This window comes from Schistocerca gregaria, chromosome 11 (assembly GCF_023897955.1).
Source record: "Schistocerca gregaria isolate iqSchGreg1 chromosome 11, iqSchGreg1.2, whole genome shotgun sequence".
NCBI lineage: Eukaryota > Metazoa > Arthropoda > Insecta > Orthoptera > Acrididae > Schistocerca > Schistocerca gregaria.
In genome coordinates, this window is record NC_064930.1 from 54,917,388 (window position 1) to 54,943,308 (window position 25,921).

The following is a 25,921-nucleotide window of genomic DNA, read 5'->3' on the forward strand; positions in this document are numbered from 1 at the left end:
TGCGTATTGATGCAGAACTGCAGATAGAGCAAAAATTTTCCAGAATGAGATTTTCACTCTGCAGTGGAGTGTGCGCTGATATGAAACTTCCTGGCAGATTAAAACTGTGTGCCAGACCGAGACTCAAACTCAGGACCTTTGCCTTTCACGGGCGAGTGCTCTACCGACTGAGCTACCCAAGCACAACTCGCGCCCCGTCCTCAGAGCTTTACCTCTGCCAGCACCTCGTCTCCTACCTTCAAAACTTCACAGAAGCTCTCCTGCGAACCATGCAGGTCCAGCACTTCTGAAGGAAAGGATACTGCGAGACATGGCTTAGCCACAGCCTAGGGAATGTTTCCAGAATGAGATTTTCACTCTGCAGCGAAGTTTGCGCACGCACCTCCGCTATAAGGTGAGCAGCAACCTCTCTATTTCATAATATTGTCATTATTCTGTCCTGGATTTTTAATTGTTGGAACACAAATTTGAATGTTACAAAATCTTCTCTGAAAGTATTTGTCAGTAGCCTACCCTTTTACATAAGAAAGACTTTGGCAATTTATTGTGCAACATGACTAAAAGAAAGGATCAGTTGTTAGAACACATCCTGAAGCAACACACAATACTTCGTTCTGGTAGTGGAAGGAAATGGTGGTGGTGGTGGTGGTGGTGGTGGTGGTGGTGGTGGTGGTGGTGGTTAGAGGGGGGGTGGGGATGGGGCGAATTGAAAATGGTAGGAGGAGACCACAGCTTGATTACAGTAAACTGGTTTGAGTTAAAATAATGACAGCACACAAAGAGGCATCTAAGCAATCGTTATTCCCCCCATTAAAGAATAGATTGGGAAACAACCCTTACATGTGGTACTATCTGCCATCCACTTTGTAGTGGTTTGCACAGTATATATACGCAGGTGTACGTGTAGGTTTCAGGAGTTATGTTGATACACTATGTGGAGAGCTGTAGTCTTCAGACTGGAGAGAATGATAAGACAACAACCACTACCACCAACACAAAAACAACAACAAAATTTAGATTTCTTCAACAGCTGAACTCATAGTAGAAATGGATGGCCATCTTTTGCCCTGCACAGTGCAGCAATTCAACATGGTACGGATTCAACAAATTGAAGTCCCCTGCAGATATGCTGGATCAGACTCTGAATGTAGCTCTCCAGCAGGGATACGACTTCCTCAAATCCTGTCTTGAAATGAGATCCATCCTTCATGGAATCCTCCCCACTCCAGCAAGAGTGTCTTTCCGCCATCCACCTAACCTTCGTAACCTCTTAGTTCATCCCTATGAAATCCCCAAACCACATTCTGTACCCTCCGGCTCCTACCTTTGTAACAGCCCCCGGTGTAAAACCTGTCCCGTGCTCCCTCCCACCACCACCACCACCACCACCACCACCACCACCACCTACTCCAGTCCTGTAACCCAGAAGGTGTACACGATCAAAGGCAGAGCCACTTGTGAAAGCACCCACGTGATTTACCAACTGACCTCCCTACACTGTGAAGCTTTCTATGTGGGAATGACCAGCAACAAACTGTCCATTCGCATGAATGGACACAGGCAGACGGTGTTTGTTGGTAATGAGGATCACCCTGTAACTAAACATGCCATGGTGCACAGCCAGCACATCTTGGCACAGTGTTACACCGTCCGGGTTATCTGGATACTTCCCACTAACACCAACCTTTCAGAACTCCGAAGATGGGAACTTGCCCTTCAGTATATCCTCTCTTCTCGTTATCCACCAGGCCTCAACCTCCGCTAATTTCAAGTTGCTGCCGCTCATACCTCACCTATTTTTCAACAACATCGTTGCCTCTGTACTTCCGCCTCGACTGACATCTCTGCCCAAACTCTTTGCGTTTACAAATGTCTGCTTGTGACTGTGTATGTGCCGATGGATATGTGTGTGCATGTGTGTGCGTGCGATTGTATACCTGTCCTTTTTTCCCCCTAAGGTAAGTCTTTCCGCTCCCGGGATTGGAATTACTCCTTACCCTCTCCCTTAAAACTCGCATCCTTTCGTCTTATTGAGAGTTTGTATTTCACGTTCTGTATAATTTGTTACATTGTTCGTAGCCATTTGCGTGTACTGATATTCTGAAATATTTACGGTCTTTATTACCTCGTGTATAGTTTCTGCCCTCTCTGTGTACTTAAGATTAATTCTGTATCAACGTTTGATACTGACAGTGTAGTTCAATGTACTCGTGAGCAGTTTTCACTGACAGTCTATCGGCAGAGCATTTGTCATTGGATCCCCGCTTACTCCGGCTGGCTACACAGTAGTGACCGTCGACTGCTTCCTCTGCAGGTTCGTGGTGGTGTGTGGCGACGGAGAGTACATCATCTACACGTCGATGGCGCTCCGCAACAAGGCGTACGGCTCTGCACAGGAGTTCGTGTGGGCCCAGGACTCGTCGGAGTATGCGACCCGTGAAGGCAGCTCCACTGTGAAAGTGTTCAAAAACTTCAAGGAGCGCAAGGCTTTTAAGCCCGAGTTTGGAGCCGAAGGTAATTGTTTCTTTGTGCTTGTTGCTGTAACCACAGTTTGTTCTTTAGTATTATCAGCAAAGCCTCTGATATAGTCTAGCCAACTGCCAGTTGTCATTTGTTCTCCCAAACACACACTTTATTTCACTGCAGTGTATAACAAAATCGTCCAGTACATACAAAGCTGCCATATTCACCCAACTGTAAGACGAGGTTTGTTTTCCTAAACTCCGCATTCAAAAATTACAGGAATGTCTTACATTCACAGTTACTGGTCTCTGTTTTTATGTCATGTAATGGTTTAATACGGAGGTTGTTATACATTTGCGGATGAAGCTTTGGTATATGAGGTCACACGCAGGTTTAATTTGACAATTTCATTAGGATGGGACAGGGTGTAGTGGCACCACTTTTACTGAATGTGGAGGCAGTACTGATGAGCGGGCAGCAAATTTAGCTCTGATGCTGACCGTGGGAATGCTTCCTGCATATCGTTCTCTTTATGAATGTGTACCGTGTGTAAAATGCAGTTCTCTTCAATTCAAATAAACTGACTTACTTAAGAAATAGACAAATACTCAGCTGTTGCACACATTTATACAGAAACAAATTTATTCTCAAATAGATTCGTTTGACCATAACACCTTAATTGCAGCATAATAAGTGAAACACAAGGTTCAACAACACACTGCTTATCAGCATTATTGATTTTTGAGCAACAAATGATGTAGTTTACTGTTAGCCTGAAGTGGTCACATTTCTGCTGATGCAGAACTAAAGAGCCCAGACGATAACATTGTTGTTGTTGTTCTGTTTTGTTAACACAGTAAGAACAAGAAATAGTAGCGATTGATAACAGATGAAAATCATAGCTGGCGGCCGGTGAGGCCATGCGGTTCTAGGTGCTTCAGTCTGGAACCGCATGACCATTATGGTTGCAGGTTCGAATCCTGCCTTGGGCATGGATGTGTGTGATGTCCTTAGGTTAGTTAGGTTTAAGTAGTTCTAAGTTCTAGGGGACTGGTGACCACAGATGTTAAGTCCCATAGTGCCCAGAGCCATTTGAACCCTGTTCCTCCCCCCCCCCCCCCCCCCCCCCAATCCCCCCACCCTCCACAGCTGTGACCCTGTTGAGAAACATAAATATAAAAGTTTACAACTGTCAATTGGTTCACACAGACAGCACAAAACTAGTTTTGAGTTAATGATAATTCGTGATGCAGAGGTGACAAACAACCAGAGAAAATGCGCCTGGCGACCCTTAGGGCAGACACCTCGTATATTATTTTGAGTACGTGATGATTTACACTTTCTAGAAATTTTTGGAAAATGGTGGTTTGCACATAACTGTATTGTTACTTTATTAAATAACCATATTCTGTCAGGAACGAATGATCCTCAGGCATCTATATGCCATGAAAAAGACAAAAAGCTAGCCACAGTTAATAACGACAAAAACAATATACTTCTCAGCATTCTTGAACTGTTGTGTGCTTACAGTATGACACCATTAATCCAATGGACGACAAATCACATCTATTTGCAAATATGATGCCATAAATAATATATTAATTCCAACTGTAATACTGCACTTCATACAACGCACAATATGTAATGGGGCAAAACACGTGTCAAGACTGAAGCGGCATGCATTTTTCAGTCGTGAAAGCATATGCAAAGATGTTGGAATTGTAACCACAGGTGCTACACAGGACAAGTGCGTTATTAAAAAATTAAAAAAAAAAATAATAATAAATATATCTCGGGTACGAAGTACACATGCGGTAACATTGGTATCAGTGACTCAGCCACCAAACTAACGGGACTAAGTATAACATTGAGGACATTGTTATACCAACAGAAAGACTGAACACATCATTTTGTCAAACCAAATAAAATTTGCATTTAACTTATGGCTTTGATGCATTATATCATAAAATAAAATATTTTGTTTTTTTGAGTCGTGCATGAGATTTGAATCCTCAACGACACCCATGTCACCACCAGCGCACAGAATAATTAAATGCCGAAGGGCTCTTTTATTTGACAACACTCCTTGCACACTGTCACTTTGTGGACAAGTTTTCTTTCTAATCTCGAAGTTAGATTCTGCACAACAGAATCTGTGTAGTTTTTAAAAGTTGGTATTTCTTCATATTGTTCTTAACTGTGTAGTAGTTGCTGCCTGATAGTACATTTATCCCTGTCATCAGTGAGATACTTATTGGGAGCACGTAGCATCTCTTTGAAACTTGAATTCGACTCTGCCCTCCATAGTTTGCAAACCGTGCTGCTCTCGCTTAACTTTAATATTTTGACTGTGCGTCCCATCGCCTCTTCACTGGCGCAATAAATGCCTTGTCTTCCTCACTCTCCCCAATATTAATCACGTAAAGCTAATTGAATGTGACAGTGCCTAGTCTCACGTGACTGAGTTAGTTACTGCTATTGCCACTTTGCCTTGCTGAGTAATAGGAGGCAGTGCAGACTGAATGTTTACTTTGTCCATAGTGTTTTGTTTTCTTCTTGAGTTGCAGAAACACCATACTTTCCTCCTATGACTCAGCTGACTTTCGCACTGATCAAAAAAATTTAGTTGATTATATATTTTTTTGTCCACACTGTCTGAAAAACAAGTGAAGCACTGAGAAAGGGAGGAGGAGATGAAATGAAATATGGGCTAGAGTGTATGTGACATTGCAGTGATTACAAACTCCAGTCAAATTTAGAAAGAACTTTGCAGGTTGACACTGTCCTCTCTTAGGTCAGGATATACGCACTGGTCAGGTAGGTAAGGGTGTCGTAACTTGTCCTGCCCTTTTCTGAGTCAAACTGCCCCTCGACTTTCGTGACAGGCTCTCTATATACCGGATAACGGATACTGGCACTTGGACAGTGTTGATGTCGGGGCTGGTCCAACGTATGTTCCATTGAGGACAGATCTTGGCATCTTGCTGGCCACGTACAGTTTTCACAGGGATGCGTGACAAGAGTGAACGAGTGTCGTCCTGTTGAAAAATGGTACTGCAATACTCTCACAAGAAAGGCAGTGTGTGAGGATGCCCAACCTCCTCGGTGTACTGCAGTGCAGTGAGAGTTCTCTCGATCACTACCGATAGTGACCTAAAGTCGTACCCGACGGCTCCCCTCACATAGACACCACAGTAATACTGTCTTGTCCCTCCAAAATATTGGAAGAGTGGGGCCACTTCCCAGGTCACTGCCAAACTGACGGTCATTTGGGGTAGTTCAGAACTGCCAAACGCAATATGACATCATTCGTCGGCAGTGCACACATCCCGGTCACGTAACCACTCCGAACACAGCCGTTTGTGTCGTGTGTCGACGCCAGCCCACGTGCGAGACAGTATTTCTGCAGTCCGGCTGCTGCCAGTATCTGGCTGACGGTGTGGGACGACAAAATGTCACACTGAGTCTGTTCCTCATTCTCAGGTGGCATGCACAGATGTGGAGGTGGTACAATGTGCGCATTACAGAGTACAGTGATACTCTCTTGTTGCAGTCAGACACATTCTACTGCAATGATTTTTGATGCTGAGTATGGCTGCCCTCACATTCGCGCGAGTCCAATATCGGCGACTGTCCCCCTCTCACCCCTCTCTAATGCCCTGTAAATCTAGAGATTGCAAGACTGGACCATCTAATTCAATGGAGATCCACAATGAGGCCCCCTTTCAAATTTTGTCAGGTCCTTATTGAAACATCTCACATAACTGGGCAGTTCTGTGTCGTTCAGTGATAGCACACCTGATAATATTCACACCTCTTGTATACCCTATATCGTGCAGCTCGGAGTTGGCGGTCATATGTGGGTGAGGTGTGCTTGCTTGTGTGAATGAATGGTGTGTGTGTGTGTGTGTGTGTGTGTGTGTGTGTGTGTGTGTGTGTGTGTGTGTGTGTGTGTGTGTGTGTTCACTTTTCTCACAAAGGCTGTGGCCTAAGCTTATATGTAATTGTATTTTAATTGTGCCTGTCTGCAACTTAATGTGTCATCTTCACAGTAAGTAGCAATCTATCTTTTCTCACATTGATGATATTCCAACCTGGTGTTTGATTTATCCCACTATTAAGTTATGTACCAAATTTTACTGGAACTTTTGTATGTGTTTCTGAGCTATATTGACCCCCAACACACAATGTTTTACCATTTCACACAGTATATTATCAGAAGGGCTACGTTATGTCGCGTAGTTCAGTGCTGAAGGATGAAAGTTAGGTTATAAGATGCCACCTGTGTTACAATACTAGGGTATACAAAACTACAGAGGGGGGAGGGTGCTCAACAAATAAAGAGATCATTAGAGAACTACCAATGAAAGTGGGGTTTTTAATCACCAAATCCAAAAATCAAAATAAATAATGAATGCTGTACGGCTCTTTTTTTCCTCACTACTACTGAGAAGTCAAAGAATAGATAAAATGTCATCCAGACATTCCAAAACACAACAAATATTGGTTTGGGGGAAAATTTACACATGTGAACTCGACCATCAATATTTTGGAAGGCAGCACATACTGATGGTTTACTCTGTTGTGTTTTGTTTTGTTTCTAAGTAGCAAAAGCAATGTATTTTTGCTCTTCAACAGAGCTAACTTTTTCACTGTTAAAAATAAGTTTTATTTTTATTTTTTTATTATTATTAAAGTTTCATCTATCTTTGGTCATTTGTATGGACAGTACGGGCTTTCGCTTTGTCCTGGTATTGTAAAACCTCAATCTTTTGCTTTCAGAGTTTTGACTTTTTTGTGGAAAAATTGTCATACAAAAATATTCATGTCGTTCTGTAATTCTTGCACTGTCACGAAATCAAATCAGACAAAAAATGATGATGATGATGAAAGACGCAAAAAAATGAAAAAGACAGGTAAACACAAAATCAACATCACCACTAGTATTTCTGTAGTGCATTCATAGCAATTATAAGTACCACCTCTGTACCACTGGCATCTAGAGATAGTTTGCTTCACCAGCTGTGGATTCTGTTTGTTGTGAGGGGCAGAAATAAATTGTAGTAAAATGTCTCTGGTGTCTTTTAGGCACCATGGGAAGTACACATACCACCAAATGACACCATTGTAAAGGCCATTGGGAAGTATGCTTGCCACCGAAGTAATTTGCTTGTGAGACATGAAAGTGTGCTTACCACAAAAGAAATTGTTTAACTGCACTCAAGAGAATATGTCATACCACCTGTGGATGTGCCTCACATCTTGTAGAACACTGCACCAGTTGTTTAAAAAAGTGGCTACAGTGTCGGCTTCCATTTGTCGTGAGATCTCTACTGTGAAGCAAGAACGCATCACTTCGTTTCTACAGCATATAACATTGTGACTTGCTGCTCATTGATATACTAATGGAACAAAGACAAATCACCAAATTTTCAAATTTGGTGGATAGTGAGTGAATTTCTACAGACACGTAACATCATCAAGGGAGTTACAAGGACTTTGTAGTGGCCACCCATAACAACTTACAAAAGGGCAGTGTGAAGAATATTTATAACTATAGTTTTTGGTCCAAAATCACAAAAATAAATTTAAATATAGACAATTGATTACAATTCTGATTCATGGATCGTTCAATGACACATTAGGAAATCCAAGAGACGGCACTTGTAGTGCTGACACAGTTTGCTGGTAGTAAGTGCCATCTCCTGCTGGGGCAGCTGTGTCCATCACGTGATTTCTTTGTCCCAGTTCATTGACACAACAAGCTCTGATTATTTTGCAACACCGAAAAAAATTACTTTCGAGCAGGGTCAAAGCTTCTGTTTAAAAGGATTAACACTGAAACAGATCAAAGCAGAGTTGGATGAAGTTCACAGCACATCTGTTCTTGTGTTTGCAACTGTTCACAATTTGGTAAAAGAGTTTAAATGTGGCTGTCCACCCACAAAATATGAACAGCGTTCAAAAGTTTGGCCACAGCCAAAATGATTAACAGAATCCGTGAAATGGCTTTGAGTGATTGACATACCAAAGTGCAGGAATTAATTGAGGCCTCAGGCATATCACATGGTACAGTATTTTCAATTTTACCAAAAAAAAAATAGGTGTGAAAGAAATCTTGGTAAGATGGGTGCTGCATTTGCTCTCGTAAATGTGACCGTGCAGTTGACGCCGAGGCTGTTTCGGCACTTCTCTGTCAAAATCCTGCCAGGTTTCTGCAGCAGTGCATAGCTGTGGATGAAATGTACATTCACTACTGCATTGCAGAGACTAAGGGACAATTGTAACGGTGGGTTTTTGAAGGAGAACAGGCTTCGAAGAAGGCGAGTACTGTGAAATGCAAGGCGATGGCCACATTTTTTTGGGATTCACACGGAATCATCCATGGCAGTATTTGCAAAAGGGACAAAAAGTATTGCAGAATATTGTGTGTTGTGATCACACCAACTGAGTGATGAAATCAAGGTAAACATCCTCATTTGAAATAGGAAAAGATGATCTTCCATTGAGACAATGCAAGGGTCCACACCTGAATAGTTGGAGTGGCCAAAACTGTGGAATTAAAGTTCATATTATTGCAGCATCCACCATGTTCTATGTATTTGGCTCCAAGTAGTTCCCCACCCTCTCACCTCCTCCCCAAACTTGAAAAAAATGATGACTGTTCACATAGAATTAACCCACCAAAGGGTTAACATACAGTGCCGTTCTCCCCACACTAACAGAAATGTCAGGATATCCAGTTTCAGAATATTCTTACACAGAATCTTTCTATATTGTCGACAGCTTTTGTGAATGCTACCATTTCTTACGTTCCACAGAAAGTTTTGACATTTCGCTTTTCGAATCCGGTGTGAATCGGTCTCAAATCTGACTACAGAGCTCCGAAATTTGCCCGCAGTAGGATTTCCGTAAAGTTTAATGGCAGGGGAACTGTGTGCCGACAGGCATCTTCGGCGGCTTCCTGCTGGGCGTGCGCTCGGTGACGGGTCTGGCGTTCTACGACTGGGAGACGCTGACGCTGGTGCGGCGCATCGAGATCCAGCCGCGGCACGTCTTCTGGTCGGAGAGCGGCGAGCTGGTGTGCCTCGCCACTGAGGACTGCTACTTCATCCTGCGCTACGACGCTGCCGTCGTGGCCAAGGCCCGCGCACAGCCCGACACGCCCGGCGTGTCAGAGGATGGCGTCGAGGACGCGTTCGAGGTCAGTTACACCTGTGAACTTGGAACTTGTTGTGTGCTTTTAAGTTAGTCGGCACTGTCAGCTCCTCTGTGCTGGGCACACTTACTGAAAGTGTATGAGAAGATCTTCGTAAAGAGGCACGTGCGATTGTACGTGATACCGTTAAGCCTGTGGTGAACGAGGCAAACTAGGAAACAAAAATCTTATTAAACAGTATACTTGAGAGGGTTACAGGAACTGCTAGCTATTCCAGTCTTACAGTAAAGAGACTAAGGGAGGAAAGGGAAATGGAGGCAAGTACAAGTAATTTGCAGGGGATTGTTACATGGAAGATGCGGAAGAAGGAGTGGAAACTTCTGTTTTTAAGTTATGTCACCAAATACATAATTTTTACATTCCATGTTCTGTACTTTACATCGTAATTGCATTCTCTGCTACACTACATTTTTTACTCCTTTTTAGACTCGGATAGTGCAGTTGGTAATAACGGGAACCTTTATAAGATCACTTTCTTGTCTGTCTGCTAAGGCACCTTTTTCTCGCTGTGAGCAGAGGGATCAAGTTGAAATTTATGTCAATTAGTAAAGTCTACAGGCCCTTGCTGAAGTAAGCAATTTAAACTTCTGAGTCAATGCAATCGAAAGATGCGATTTTTTGTTAGTACTATAGTGAGAAATTATTGACTTTGAATGTTTATGTATATATCCTGTTAATACATTCATTTTCAGTCTTATAAGCTCAGCTTTAGGTTACGGTGACACTGACAAAAGTTGCCAGATGCCTTTAGCAGGAGTCACTGGTAACATAGGCTGAAAGCTTGGTCACAGTGCTTTTGATCTCCTTAGTCAGTTTTTGCAAGGTCAAGGAGGTTAGGTTAGGTCAGAATCTATTCTATCGAGAAGTTCAGGCCCTTCTTTAACCTCCTTGTGCAAGATGGCTGCTACTGCTCCTCCGTTCCACTATGCCTGTAAATGGGTATTGCATTGTGACTTTTGCTATTAAAACAGAATGGAATGCATATCGTTAAGCTATATCTGTCTCAAAAAGACTGTGGTGTGCACTGGACATACTTTCTTCAGTTATTAGATTAATATCTAACTCTTATGAACATACCAGATAAATAGAGAAACATTCTGTTACATGCTCGCTACGATTTTTGGTCATATTGAAAAGTAACATAAGAAATACTCGGTGCTAATTCGAATAAAATTCAGTGTAACAGATGTATATGGGTTAACCTTCAATGCTGTCCTTCAGCATGCTCGTAAAAAGCAAAGCACACACACACACACACACACACACACACACACACAGTTGCAGCTTTTGACATTTGTATCACCAGAGGGGACGCGACACCATTGCCCAGGTCGCCACACTGTGGGTAAACAGTACAACTTGGTGTCACGTGTTAGGTGCGTATCAACTCTCTTTGTAAAGTGGTGTTTTCTGGTGTTGAAGTGTTCTGAATCTGTCAGCAATTGTGACAGAGTGCTTTGTTTTGGTGTTGTGTTAATAACAACAGTGCAGCTTGTCAGAATACGAGGTTTGCATTAAAAGTTGTCATCTGAGAACACATTCACCAGCTGTGAAGATAATGTTCTGCTGCAAAATATTCTTCGGAATTTGATAATAGTAATGGACAGTGCACGTACCACTCTGTTGTGATGGATAAAGCTCCAACAATGCAATGGACGAAAGCAGGTATTTTGCTCCGAGTAGAAATAAACATTCCATTGGATAAAGTTGAGCGTACCATCTATGAGCCAGAGTCAGTATAACTTGTAGTGTTGTAGAAGCCCGACACTCCACACTCTCAGATTGACAAACTAGTTAACGCGAGGGGCGCAGTTTAATCAGAATTCCACTGTATCGTGCTCATTTAAATCTGACTGAGAATATATGGGCCTAGTTGAAAAAAAATATACATTCAGTGAGATTGAAGAAAAAAAGAGCCATTACAAATGTTATGCCACAGGACTATTCTCAAGTTGTCAGCAGTACCAAGAAAGTAGTTGAGGGGAGAGATTCCTGAAGGACTGTGACAATTCTCTTGTTGCCATGTTAGAAATCTGCTTCTTTTACCAAAACACAGCAGTGTTACTAACTGTGGCTGCAGGTGAATATGCAATCTGGGTGTTCACAAATTTTTAGATTTAGAAAAATGTGAAAGTGTGAAATTAATAGCATCTGTTCTATAACAATTATGCTAATCAGCATATTTATACAACTACAGGGACTGCTATTAATAATAATAATAATAATAATAATAATAATAATAATAATAATAATAATATTATGCATAACTTGACTAAAAAAAGTTGCTTTTGTGGAAATCTGTTCGTTTTGTACATAATTAATTACACTTTAGGGCAAGTATGAAATAATGTTTAAGCTTTTGCTACACTTTGTGTCACTATTTTGTGTAAATAGGTGTCGTTTTATTTTTTCGGTCAAATGTACAAGATCCCTAATACGTGCATTAGTCAACGAAGTAACTTCTGGGCTGACAACACATTCTTACCTTGCACCCAAACAACAATTTACACTTATTGTATACTTATTTGTTAAATGTTCGCTTGTAGTACTGCCTATGTGACCTTATAACTGATCTGGTCTGCGAGGACCTAGTTCCTTTGCAACTAACTTTACCTGGTAATTTTTTTCTGTTGGAACTTAAAACGGATTCAACAGTGTTTGTGTTGACACTACACACTATAGCCGATTCTTGCACAGTACACAAAAAACTCCAAACTCTAACTGCCATTTGTGGAAATGATTAAATCCAAGTAGTACTGTCTACCAACGTAGCCACATGTCTAGAATACAGATGAGACACTGAGAATCTTGAGGGTCAGAAGCATACCGTCGTCGATCCCACATTTGAGTGAATGTCAGAGAAACCGGTGAGAGCTTTCGTGAATGTTCATTTTCACAGTGTGGGCCTACGGCACAGATAGATATGATCCACCGTAAGATCAACAGATATCGGAAGCGCAAATAAATGCTACTGTCCCACAATTGACCGTGATGTGCTTTATGGGTCTCAGGGCTTCAGATGGATAACTGTATCATAAAATCCAAAAATGAATATGCTGTATCTCATTCAGAATCACACAAAATGGGTTTTTCTATCTGTATAACTGAAACGTCTGCTGATCTCCGATCTAATTTTTGTGTTTAGTGAGAGATTTTGTGTATCTGAGGAGTGTTACCGTCTAGTGGGATTCGTGCCAAGTGAACGGGGAGAAAAGTCTGCTGAAGTGCTATGACATAAACTTGTAGTTGAGTGGTAAAGGCTAACTGTGCACACCGTCAACCCTTCACATTGTTCATCAAATCCGAACATACATGGCCCATAAGGCAGTTGTGTGTGTGCTAAAGCTGAAGTTGTGCTTGTGACTCTGATGCCAAGTTTTCTCACAGAATCTGGAGGACTAACAGTGTAGCATAGTGCCGTAGATTTCCTGCTTTGTATTTCACATTAAGGCATGTACGCCATGTTTAACAGCATTCAAAGGGAAATAACCAATAGAACACCGAGGTGCCAAAGTTTGTGTTCTCGTGCTCCTGTGCTCTTCCATAACTGCCACTGGTCACTAACATTCAGATGCAGTTGAAAAAGAAATTGTGACAGAATCCTGAAACAGTTTAATATTAAACTAGCGACTGAGGGCGGGACAGGACAGTACTTTATGAAACAGCCCATTCTCAGTATAAAAACCAACATGTAACTTACATTATTGCAAACCCCACTGCAATTCTCATTTCGCCAGCTATCGACGGTCTTTGAAAATTACATTATTTTGTTGACAAAAATCTGTTGTTGCTTGACTGTTGTGATAGATAAGGAAGTTGCAGATATTAATCAATTAGCAAAATACTCTCCTCTTCACGTGCTATCATTAGCCAAAATCTTGTTTTGATATCTTTGATTGTTTGTATACAAAGAATTTGTGATCATTTCATTCTAGCTTTTTCATTGGCACATGCGTTCATAACATTTTCTCGAGATTGGAGGAGGACAGTGATATCCTTCCACGTTTAAAGAATAATTCAGTATGTTATCTATATTTGATACGCAGCAACATCCAAAATAAAACCACCGAAAGCAAATTCGTAGCGATCCTTACTTGCAAACTTTTAGAATTTCTTGCAGCATTTCACCTAATATCAAAATATCACAGTAACTATGAGCATTAGCAATATGATAGGCAGTTCATCATGAAGCTGATGAAATAAGGTAAACGATGTACGAGAATGAGTGCTACGAAACAGTTTCTTACAAATTATTTGAGAAAGATCACAGATTGACCAGCTTGTGTGCCTCGCTGTCCATGCAGGCGAGAGCGCCTGACACATTCTACACCGAATACACCTGGTGTTATCATCATTTGCTGATGTGCTCAGCACACATTGGCAACTATGCTTCCTTCCACTCGCTCCGTACTGAACGGTCAAAAGTTGCAACTAATTTTAAATGTAATATAAGTGAATATTCCAAAATCTGGGGCATGGCTCCAACTGTAGGCAACCTATTTAATGGCTTCCATGGACAAAAAAAGATTATTTTCAATGATTCACATAATTATTGACCCAATTTAAAAGTTTAACACAGTAACTTCAGTATTACATGGTGAATAGCAATTCATCCTTAATCATAACATGGTCCATAGTTTGAAACGTTGTTTCTCTTGAGAAACTGTAACTGACAGCTCTCAAATACCATGTCTATATGTAACCAATATTTGACAGTGAAAGTGCTTATTGACATTTGACAGAATTTACACATAATTTCAGACATTTACAGAACTTTTTCTTTTTGACCCTGCCCCCACAAAATGACGAAAGAAAAAAAAGTTTGTCATTTAATATATTTTTGTTGTTCTTGCAGTAAAGCTACAGTATTTGGCATGACATTTTCATTTATTACTTCTTTACTGCTGACTCTGCAGCACAGTTTGGACACAGTACCCACATATGCTACTGAATATACCTGTAAAATTGTGTAGTTGAACAACACACAGTTCAGGAGATACTTCACAAACATTGAGACGAGATGCACGGAAACTAGCTTTTGCTTTAAATGGAGCAAAAGTTACCCACACCATATTCATTTAGTGTTTTACAATGAGAATACTTAGTGACTTCCAACAAACTTTTAAGCATAATTTCAAAACTTTTTCTAAACGTTTCTCACTTACATGCTTGTAGTCAAATATTTAGCAGATTAGCTCATTCGTAAAGTAACCAGAAGTTTGAAGCTATTTTTTATGGGGGAGTTAGATTCCTTAAAGAATTGGTGCTTTACTGGTATAACAGAATCATTTCCCACACTAGCCCAAAAACACCAGTAAGCAGTAATAATAGCTCATAGACAGCTAATACCCGCCTACCACAACCCAAAAAGGAGGGACTACAGAAACTTGAACACACAAATTTTTGAGACTATATCTACGCCTAAAATTTCCAGTACAGATTTTGCTCGTGTTGCATCTGACATACTGCATTGAATGTAGACACGATCCCGAACTGGGTGGACAGCCACAGAATGTGCGTAATCTATACTGCAATATAAAGGCAGTACTTGGCTGAACATGGTTACCAAAAAATCGCAGAGTTTTTGACTGATTTACTTCAAATTCTTCATAACACTCCAATAAACATTCAGATGAATATAGGCTATGTTCAAAATGGCTGTGACAAAGAAAGTGCTGTGATGTGAAATTGTGCAGTTTCATTTTATTTCTCACAGTGTTTTAACTAAGATAGCAGGGCATTTAAACCATTAGACAAATTGTCTCCCATTTAGTTTCTACATTCTAAATCTTTGTTCTTCCTGTCTATATATTTATTTCTCAGCAAACACATTTCTCCGGAGGAGGAGACCAGTTTGTTAATACTATCACTGTATTTTGTCAAGGGAGCCACACCCTTGCCTCCACTTGCACTTCGCACTACCAAAGAGAAGTTCTCGAAGGTGTTTTTTAAGTTTTGGAAATGACGTAAATCGGATAGAGCCCGATTTGGGACCGTACGGAGGACGATTGGTGACAGTGAACACGAGGTGTCAGATTGTTGCAAATCTCACAGCACTCGTGTGCGATCTGGCACTGTTGTGGTGGAGGAGATGATGCTCTGTGGGTGGATGGTTAGAAACTGGATTATAGCACACTGCTTCTCACACACCGACACAATAACGTTAGACACCAAGCTGCAATTTGGAGCACTCTGGCAGCAGGGGGTGGCGACTCGCAACAGCGAAACGGCAAAGTCAACAGGGTAATATGTGTTCCGTGCAATGTCTCAGCCGGTTTCGAGAACAGAATAAAAAACTCGGAGATGTCACTTTTCAGTATGCTTTCATAATATCAAACCAAAATAGCACGTGTGCTGTCACGTTTCTTTCCTCGCAATTGGTTTTAACAGAATATGGGAAATTTGTATATATGGTTTGTCAGTTTATGATAAGAATACTAACATGGAATCTGAATAATCCAAAACTTTGTAATCCTACCCTTTTGTAGATAAAAAGTCTGTGAAGTACTGTGATTGAGAGTACTGCCTCCATAGACCCAGTAGCTGGAGAGGCCTCTCTCTTACCCCATTTAACAACAGATTTACTCGTTCATTTTAAGTGACTCCAATTCCCAATCACGGTTTCATTTGCATTTACAGTAAATGAGGCTCAGTGTCTGAGAGAGGGGGAAGAGGGTGGGGATAGAGTAAATGGAAATTTAGAGAGGGGAAGGAGGAGATGGACAGAGAGAAGGGTGAGGAGGAGATTAGGACATATATGCAGTTCCCATAAATATTTGGCAATTGCCAAGCTTTGCTGGGTTTAGTAGTGTAGTGTAAGGTAACTCCTTTAAAACTTGTGGTTTGTAATAAAGTACTGTGAAAGCCGACTGTTACTTTCCAGGGGACTTGAAATAATAATGTAGACTGTGGGAAACAACTTTTTAAGTGGTAAAAGTTATGTACAGGATCCTCCTTGCATTTTTGTGGTTTATGTACAATATATAAACTGATGTGACAAAATTCACATATATGCATCTATACAAATGGGGTAGTATTGCTCACACAGTGCGTAAAGTGTAGTGTATTGGTGGAACTGTCATTTGTACTCAAGCGATTCGTGTGAAAAGGTTTCTGACTCGATTACGGCTACACGACACAAATTGATAGATTTTTAATGGGGAACAGTAGTCGGAGCGAGGCGCGCGGGACATTCCGTCTCGGAAATTGTCAGGGAATTTGATATTTCACAATCGGGGCGAGAGTGTGCCGAGAATACCGTATTTCGGGCATTACCTCTTACTGGGGACGGTGCAGTGGCCGACAGCCTTCACTTGACGACAGAGAGCAGTGGGGTTTGTGACGCACCGTCTGTGCTTACGGACGAGTGACACTGCCTCAAAATCGGTGTGAAATGTATGACGACTGGTGTGAGTGTCTTTGCTGATGGCGTGTCATTGCCTGCGGCACATCTCTGGGGCCAGTGACCGTATCGGTCGGACCCTAGACGACTCGAAACTGTGTACCGGTCACGCGTGTCCCGATTTCAGTCGGGAAGAGCTGACGGTACAGTTCGATTGTGCCACAGACAAACGGAACCGTGGACCTGCGATGTCAGTGAGGCACTGTGTGAGCTGGCGCCGGCTCCGTAATGGTGTGGGCTGTTTTTACGTGCAGTGGACTGGCTCCTCAGGATGTTTGGCTACCGGGAGACCATTTGCAGCTATCGTGGACATCGTGTTCCCAAACAGTGCTGAAATTTTCATGGATGACAATGCATCATGTTGTATTTGGTTCAAAGAACAGTTTGAGGAAACGGTTTGGCCATCGAGATCACCTGAAATGAATGCCGTCAAATACCTATGGAGCATAATCGATAGGCAAGTTTGTACACGGAATCTTGCACCGGCAACACTTTCGCAGTTGTGGACGTCTGTAGCGGCAGCACGGCTCAGTATTTCTGCACGGCGACTCCCGGCAACTTGTCGAGTCCATGCCACATCGAGATGCTGCACTGCACCGGACAAAAAGGTGTTCGACATGATATTAGGAGGTATTCCGTGACTTGTGTCACCTCAGTGTATAAATAGAGAGTGGAGCAGAGAAAATGAATGTTTATTGAACCACTAGTACGTGGTGAGGAGAGGGGGTATTGATCTTGAATGTATGTTGGCAGACTGCTCATACAATGCAGTTTGTCGCTGTGGAGTGTTAGGAGTGCAGAGCATCGTTTGTTCGTTGTTGAGCAGTACATAAGAAACAATGATTCTGTAGTCAAAGTGCAAAGTTTTTTTTCGTCAAAATTTTACAGTTGGATGTCGAGGTGCAGTGCCTGATCGAAATACTGTACTTCGATGGGTTGCAGCGTTTAGAAGTACTGGATCTGTGATGAAAAGCCGGCCGGGGTGGCAGAGTGGTTCTAGGCGCTACCTTTTTTTTTTTTTTTTTTTTTTTTTTTTTTTTTTTTTTTTTTTTTTTTTTTTTTTTTTGATGACAAAGAAACCACCTGGTCTTCCCTGTTCAGTTCGTAGTCTGGAAAAATGTAGACAGAGTGAGAACTGCAGTTCCTGCAAGTCCGAAACGATTGGCTAGATTACAGGCTGTAGCGCTTGGTATGACACATCATACACTTCACTGCATCTTACGTGATGATCTTAAGTTTCACCTGGACAAATAATGGTCATCCAGCAGCTTATTGAAGGGGTTTTTGTGCAGTGCAGAGATTTTTGTCAAGTAATGGACGAAATTTTTGTGGAAGATGCAGATGCTACAGTCTTCCTGAGCGATGAAGCACATTTTCATGTAGACAGTTATGTCAGTGTTCAAAATTGTTGGTATTGGTCACTGAAGAACCCACGTGAATTGCACCAAAGACCTCTCCACAGTTTAAAAGTAACAGTGTGGTGTTGAATTTCAAAGATGGGGATTGTTGGACCCAACTTTTTTGAACAGGAAGGAACTGGAGTTATTGTGACATCAGTGCGCTACGTTAAAAATGTTTAACAACTTTCTTTGTCCAGAACTTGAAAGGCGTAGAGTGACCATGAGAGAAACATGGTTTCAGTAGGCCGGTGCCACAACTCACACGGTGAGAGCATCCATGAAAGTGGTTTGACAAATGTTCCCAGGACATGTTATTTCGAGATATGGTGATGTTTACTGGCCCCCTTGCTCACCTGATTTGTCGATATGCGACCTCTTTTTGTGGGGAAAAACTAATTTCCTAATGTTGTTGTCATAGAGGTTATAGATATATTTTAATCATGCAAGCATATATAAATTTTTTAAATTAAAATGAAGTAACCATTCTTCTTATCAAAGAACTCGTATGCAAAGTGAGTGAACTCGGCTCGCTGCCGTGATGACGTTGCCATCTGACAAACTAATTGATGAGCTAAGACTCCCAACGTGCTGAGCAGCAAGCTGTGTTAACTAAGCCCAATTTGCTTCCACTCCTCTGTAACTCACTGTCTGTGTGACTCATTCACTCACTTTGTGTGTCCTACAACAGTTATGTAGTATCTGAAATTCACACGGGATACAGATTTCTATAGTAATCTCGAAGCAGGTGGATTGCCACCAGAAACAGTTCATTCTGCTTGCTATCAACTGTCATCTCACTTAAAGCCTTAAAAAATCAATATTTTTTATTAATGAAGAGCACCTCATAATAAATGATATTACGTATAGACATATAAAGACAGCTTTTAAAGCTCAAAATAATGTGTTACTAAATGTTAAAGATGACCAATAATAAAATTGTGAGTATATTCGTTCACTGGACTCTGACTAAAATATCCTGAAATTTGGAAGTTATTTTTTACTCCCTGTGTAGCTGTGTAGTGTAATTACGTATTTCAGAAAGGTTTCCTGGGAACGTAAAACTCGAAGGAGCTGGTTGGTGCATAGTGGACATATTTATCTTGTACCATTATTCGACATTTGTTGTTCGGTTGACGAACTGTTGTCAGTTTCAGTCTCTGGCCAAGTAATGTCACATTCTTCTTCCCCTTCTGAGCCGCTAAATTCATCGCCAATCTCAGGGTCACTATAGCCATCCTGTTTTGAAAGCGTTGCATAACAACAGTGTAGGATTGGGGTCAAAAGCGCACATTTTGTTGTCGAGTATCTGGAGATGAACACAGTAAAGGTGATAACTAGTACAACCACCTCAACTGAAACACAACAGCTGAGCAAGAAATGTAGGACTGGGTGACATCTAGTGGCTGAACAGTTAACTGTCGGTGCTGAAATGGACATGAGGGGTGGGGGGGGGGGGGGGGTATATTTTTCCGATGGTGTGTCCTTGGGTTGCCAGAGTATATTCGGGATTTCAAGTTTTTTTCAAAATACACTAATGACCATTAAAATTCCTACACCAAGAAGAAATGCAGATGATAAACAGGTATTCACTGGACAAATATGTTATACTAGTACTGACGTGATAAAATTTTATGCTATTTGGGTGCGTAGATCCTGAGATATCAGTACCCAGAACAACCACCTCTTCTCGTAATAACGGCCTTCATATGCCTGGGCATTGAGTCAAACAGAGCTTCGATGGCATGTACAGGTACAGCTGCCCATGCAGCTTGAACACGATACCACAGTTCATCAAGAGTAGTGACTGGCGTATTGTGACGAGCCTGTTTCTTGGCCACCATTGACCAGACGTTTTCAGTTAGTGAGAGATCTGGAGAAGGAGATGGCCAGGGCAGCAGTCGAACATTTTCTGTATCCAGAAAAGCCCATACGGGACCTGCAACATGTGGTCGTGCATTATCCTGCTGAAATATAGGGTTTTGTAGGGCTCGAATGAAGGGTAGAGTCACGGGTCGTAACACATCTGAAATGTAACGTCCACTGCTCAAAGTGCTGTCAATGTGAACAATAGGTGACCGAGATGTGTAACCAATGGCACCCCGTACCATTACGCCGGGTAATATGCCAATGACGAATACACGCTTCCAATGTGCATTCACCGCGATGTCGCAAACACGGATGTAACCATCGTGATGCTGTAAATAGAACCTGGATTCATCCGAAAAAATGACGTTTGCCATTCTTGCACCCAGATTTGTCGTTGAGTACACCATCACAGACGCTCCTGTCTGTGATGCAGTGTCAAGGGTAACCGCAGCCACGGTTTCTGAGCTGATAGACCATTGTGCTGCAAACGTCGTCGAACTGTTCGTGCAGATGGTTGTTGTCTAGCGAACGTCTCCATCTGTCGACTCGAGGATCGAGACGTGGCTGCACGACCCGTTACAGCCGTGCGGATAAGATGCCTGTCATCTCGACTGCTAGCGATACGAGGCCGTTGGCATCCAGCATGGCGTTTCGTATTACCCTCCTGAACCCACCGATTCCATATTTTGCTAACAAGTCATTGGATCTCGACCGACACGAGCAGCAATGTCGCGATATGATAAACCGCAATCGTGATAGGCTACAATCCGACCTTTATCAAAGTCGGAAATGTGATGGTACGCATTTCTTCTCCTTACACGAGGCATCACAACAACGTTTCACAGGTTGGAAATTTTGCTCATGTCAGCACGTTGTCCATGTCGCCACTGGCGCCAACATTGTATGAATGCTCTGAGAGACTAATCATTTGCATATCACAGCATCTTCTTCCTATCGGTTAAATTTCACGTCTGTAGCAAGTCATCTTCGCGGTGTAGCAATTTTAATGGCCAGTAGTGTAATAAAATTGAGGTGACTCAGTGTTCTACATTAAAGGGCCAAGTAGAACCACGGGTACATACTGCATCCAGTGAAGCAGCCAAAAGGGGAGGAGGTTGACGAGGCATGTGGACTTCAGTGACTGTGAAATCAGCTCAAATTTATGAAGTACAGAAGGTGTTGATTGAGTCTAGGAGGACACAAGATGACTTAGACAAAATTTCTAGTTGGTGTGATGGGTGGCAGCTGACTCTAAATGAATGTATGTCAAAGCTGATGAGTAAGAAAAACTAACCTGCAATGTTTGGATACAGCATTAATAGTGTCACGTGTGACACAGTCACGTGTGACACAGTCACGTTGCTTAAATATCTGAGCATAATTCTGTAAAGCGATATGAAATTGAACGAGCATGTGACGACTTTGGTAGGAAAGGCGAAAGGTAGAGTTCGGTTTATCGGCTGAATTCTGGAAAAGTGTTGTTCAACTGTAAAGGAAACCTGATACAGGAGGTTAGTGCGACCTATTCTCGAGTACTGCTCAAGTGTTGGGAACCTGCACCAGGTCTGATTGTAGGAAGACATTAATGCAGTTCAGAGGTGGGCTGCTAGATTTGTTACTGGTCGGTTGAACCTCACAGAAGTGTTACGGAGATGCTTCGGGAACTCGAACAGGGATCCCTGGAGGGAAGGCGACATTCTTTTCGAAGAACACTACTGAGAAAATATAGAGAACCGGCATTTAACGGTGACTGCAGAACGGTTCTAGATGTGGGAAATTAGGGCTCATATGGAAGCATATAGATGTTCATTTTTCCTTGGTTCCATCTGGGAGTGGAACAAGAAAGGAAATGACTAGTGGTGCTACAGGGTAGGCCTCGCCTTAGGTGGATCACGGAATATTGATGTAGATCTCATAAATGAGATGTTACTATATGATAATAAGACCGCAAATGACACGGATGCCATCAGTCTTACTGATCGACTGCCTGTAACCTAGTGAGGTGGCATATTTAGGGGGTCGAGGAGAGGCTCTGCTTTTTGTCACCTTTTGTCACAACTGAATCGTTTCTGCTCGTTGGGAGTAGTCAGTGCAGTGGGCATCTGTTCTGCCTCATTTGCTTAACCAATTTGTTTCCGTGTCATACCGGTCTTGTCAAATCTGACGGGTGGTGGTGTTTCCTCCTAAGTGCAGCGTACATAATGTTAAGATAGGCAGCTAAGTTTGCACTCATCTAACACATTTTTGCTGAGCTCACTCGCGTTGACGTACCATTCTTTTTGTTAACAAGTAGCAGCTGGCTCGTGTCAATACTTCAGTGTACTCGAGCAAAGCCTTTCTTTCGGACTTAGAAAATTTCACTTTCCCGTTCCCTTACTTTCTCGATACACGTCAACGTCCTCAGTGCAGTAATGCGAGCTTCCACTGTGGTCGACGGAGTACGGTGGTGCAGCGGTTAACACACTGGACGCGCATTTGGGAGGACGACAGTTCGAACCCGCATCTAGCCGTCCTGATTTACGTTTGCCGTGATATCCCTAAAGTGCTTAAGACAAATGCTGCAATGGTTCGTATGAAAGGGTAAGTCCGATTTCCTTCCCTGTCCTTCTTCCCTAATCCCTCAGTCTCTAACGACCTCACTGTAGATAGGACATTAGACTCTTAATCTCCTCTCCTTCTTTCTCCTCCGTTGTGGTCGACCAGAATGTCCGTGACCTGTATGTCTGCTCCGACATTCCCACGAGGTCCGACATCGATCCCTTTTCGCATCCGAATACCACAAAAATCTGGATGTTGCGTGAATTGACCAGCTGACCAAATGATGACCCACAATGGGGCCCCTTTCAAACTCCACCAGGTACTGTTAACACTGTCTCACATTAGTGTATGCAGCATTTCCGTGTCCTTAACGGTTATCAGTCAACATCTGACACTGTTTATGCCCCTTACATACCTTACCAGCCTGGTAACAACAGTAATGCGCTGTGGTCCATCAGACCGTATCTTCTGGGTGCTTCGCATTTTATGCCATGCAATGTACCTGTATACTCAGTGGGGCTGCATCATAACAGGACATACAACTCCTTCAACATTTTGTCCCTATACAGAAAGGGAAAACAGGTGGCTCTGAGTGTCTTTAGTTGCCTCAATATCTTAACTTCTCAGTGCTAAAATTTAGACAGTGTTGTTAGAGAAAAGTCACCATAGGTATTACTTACATCCTTATATGTCTTGTAGAACAACTGACAGAATAAGATGGAGAAACTGAGAGACCGTACAGAGACTTGATGGCACGCTGGACAGGAATGTGACGGGAAATGGGTGAAATTATAACAGCACACAAAGATCCTCCACCTTCAGTTTTTGAGTATAATGGAGATATGCTGTGTACCCAAACGATAGAAGAAGGTGGTCAGAAAGTTGTCCTCTAATAACAGACTGCATTTGTTTCCAAAATAGAACTAATTTGTCTTTGCAGTGTCAGAGTTCTGATCAAGTTTGACTCGAAATAGGAAAACACTTTGGCATATCTCCACAGTAGCGCTCAGTCCTTCCTCGACCATGAATCTGTGTAATTTCAGTTGTCAATTCTGTAGGTATCTTCCTTGGTGCAGTTTTGTAGAATTTGGAGGAGATTCGGTGCTAGAATGGTCACTCCCCTCAAGCCAGTCTAGAGTCCGAAAAATTTGCACCTAGCTCGAGACAAAGCCCACACAAAGTTGAAAAATAATGTCTCCTCAATAACTGACAGTTTGATAAAAGGCAGATGATTTCAATACGGTAGAGTACAGTGGAGGTTTTGTTATGTCTGAGGTGCAAAGGATTCTGTATAAATTACTAGTGAACCCGGCAGTACTTTGGAATTGCTAAATAAGTACAGTTATCGGATATACATCGTAAACTCCTTCCCACCCCTCTGCTCATCTCTTTCACCCTCTCTTTTTGTCCCCCTCCTCTCTCTCTCTCTCTCTCTCTCTCTCTCTCTCTCTCTGTGTGTGTGTGTGTGTGTGTGTGTGTGTGTGTGTGTGCGTGCGCGTGCGCGTGCGCGTGCGCGTGCATCATCCCTTCCCTCCTCCTGTTCATGTCTTCCTTCCCCCTTCTATTTCCATTTCCTCTGCCCCTCTCTGTTCATCGCCTTCTTGCCCCTCTCTGACTTCAATCCTTGTTTATTGTTATTGTGTGTGAAACATTGATTTGGAATGGAAGTTGCTTACAATGAATGGTAAGTCAGTGGTGATCATTGGTACGTGGTGTACGAGAGACACCTCCAACTACTGGATGTGCGAAGATAGTGGTTTTAATCTGTGAATCAGTAGGATTACAAAGTTTTGAACAATTCAGATTCTGTTGTAATATTCTAATTGTAAGTCAATAATCCATAAATAAACCTTTCTGTGTAAAACTGTTGGCGAGGAAGAAAACTAAACAGTACATTGTTGTGTGTACAATATTTGTTTCAAATCAAATGGAAATAGAAAGAATATACATGATAAAAATAATTTGCCTAATGGCTCGCATGCCTTCCTACCGTAGTTGAAACTGACTACAAGAAAGAAAATGAAACTATACATTTTCACAGCACAGCCAGTTTCAACAGAAAACCTGTTTGTCAACCTCAAGATGACTGTACATTACCATTTGAAAAAGTATGTAGCCTAGTTCCATCTGTGTGTTTATTAATATATTGTGTAAAAATTTGAAGTAAATTGGTCAAGAAATTTTTGATGTTTTTGGTAACATTTTCCCTCTATACGTTACATATTGTATAGCATATATTCTAAACATATGTAGCCCATGTCCATCTGAAAATCTACTAAAATATCGTGTTGTACAATATGAAGTAAATTGGTCACTACGTTTTCAGATTTTTGGTAACAACATTAGATGGCAACTTGTCTTTATATAGTAGTATAGATTTTGATGGTGCATTTGTGAGAGGTTAAGTAAATAAAACTTATTTAAAGAGCAGCATCATAAAAGCACTGACTGCTGCAGTTTTGTGTGTTTGTTTACAGGCACAGGTCCCGAGTTTGAGTCTCAGCCTGGCACACAGTTTTAATCTGCCAGGAAGATTTATATCGGCGCACACTCCGCTGCAGAGTGAAAATTTCATTCTATTTACAGACAACTGGTTTTCATCGAGCAACCTTCTTCAAATCACAAATTAGCATTGTATCGGCCTAAAGAAAATTTCCTTGGTGTTCAGTATGTAATTATTAGTAGCACATTCGTCACTTAATTGTGCATCTGTTACCGTACTGATTTCTGCTAGTCATGAAATGGGCAAATTGACAGTCCATTACACTGTTCCTTATATCGAAATCTGCATTTAGAACTCCACAAACCACCTTACGCTAGGTGGTGGAGGGTACTTGTGTACTACAGTGACTTCCCCTTTTCTTGATCCAGTCACGAATAGTTCACAAGAAGAATAGTTGCTGGTTAGTCTGTGTGGGCTCTAATTTTACCTTCACCATCTTCTCATAACATATACCGGGTGATCAAAAAGTCAGTATAAATTTGAAAACGTAATAAACCACGGAGTAATGTAGAGAGGGGTGTAACAATTGA

At 41.9% G+C, this 25,921-nt stretch overlaps 1 protein-coding gene across 1 annotated transcript in view; it reads left to right on the forward strand.

Annotated features, from left to right (window-relative positions):
• The window catches only part of LOC126295182 (coatomer subunit beta'), a 145,404-nt gene that overhangs the window by 60,723 nt on the left and 58,760 nt on the right, over positions 1-25,921 (forward strand). The window contains exons 8-9 of the mRNA XM_049987488.1: positions 2,315-2,514; positions 9,411-9,667. Coding sequence (XP_049843445.1) covers positions 2,315-2,514; positions 9,411-9,667 — 457 coding nt within the window. The remainder of the gene's footprint in view (positions 1-2,314; positions 2,515-9,410; positions 9,668-25,921) is intronic.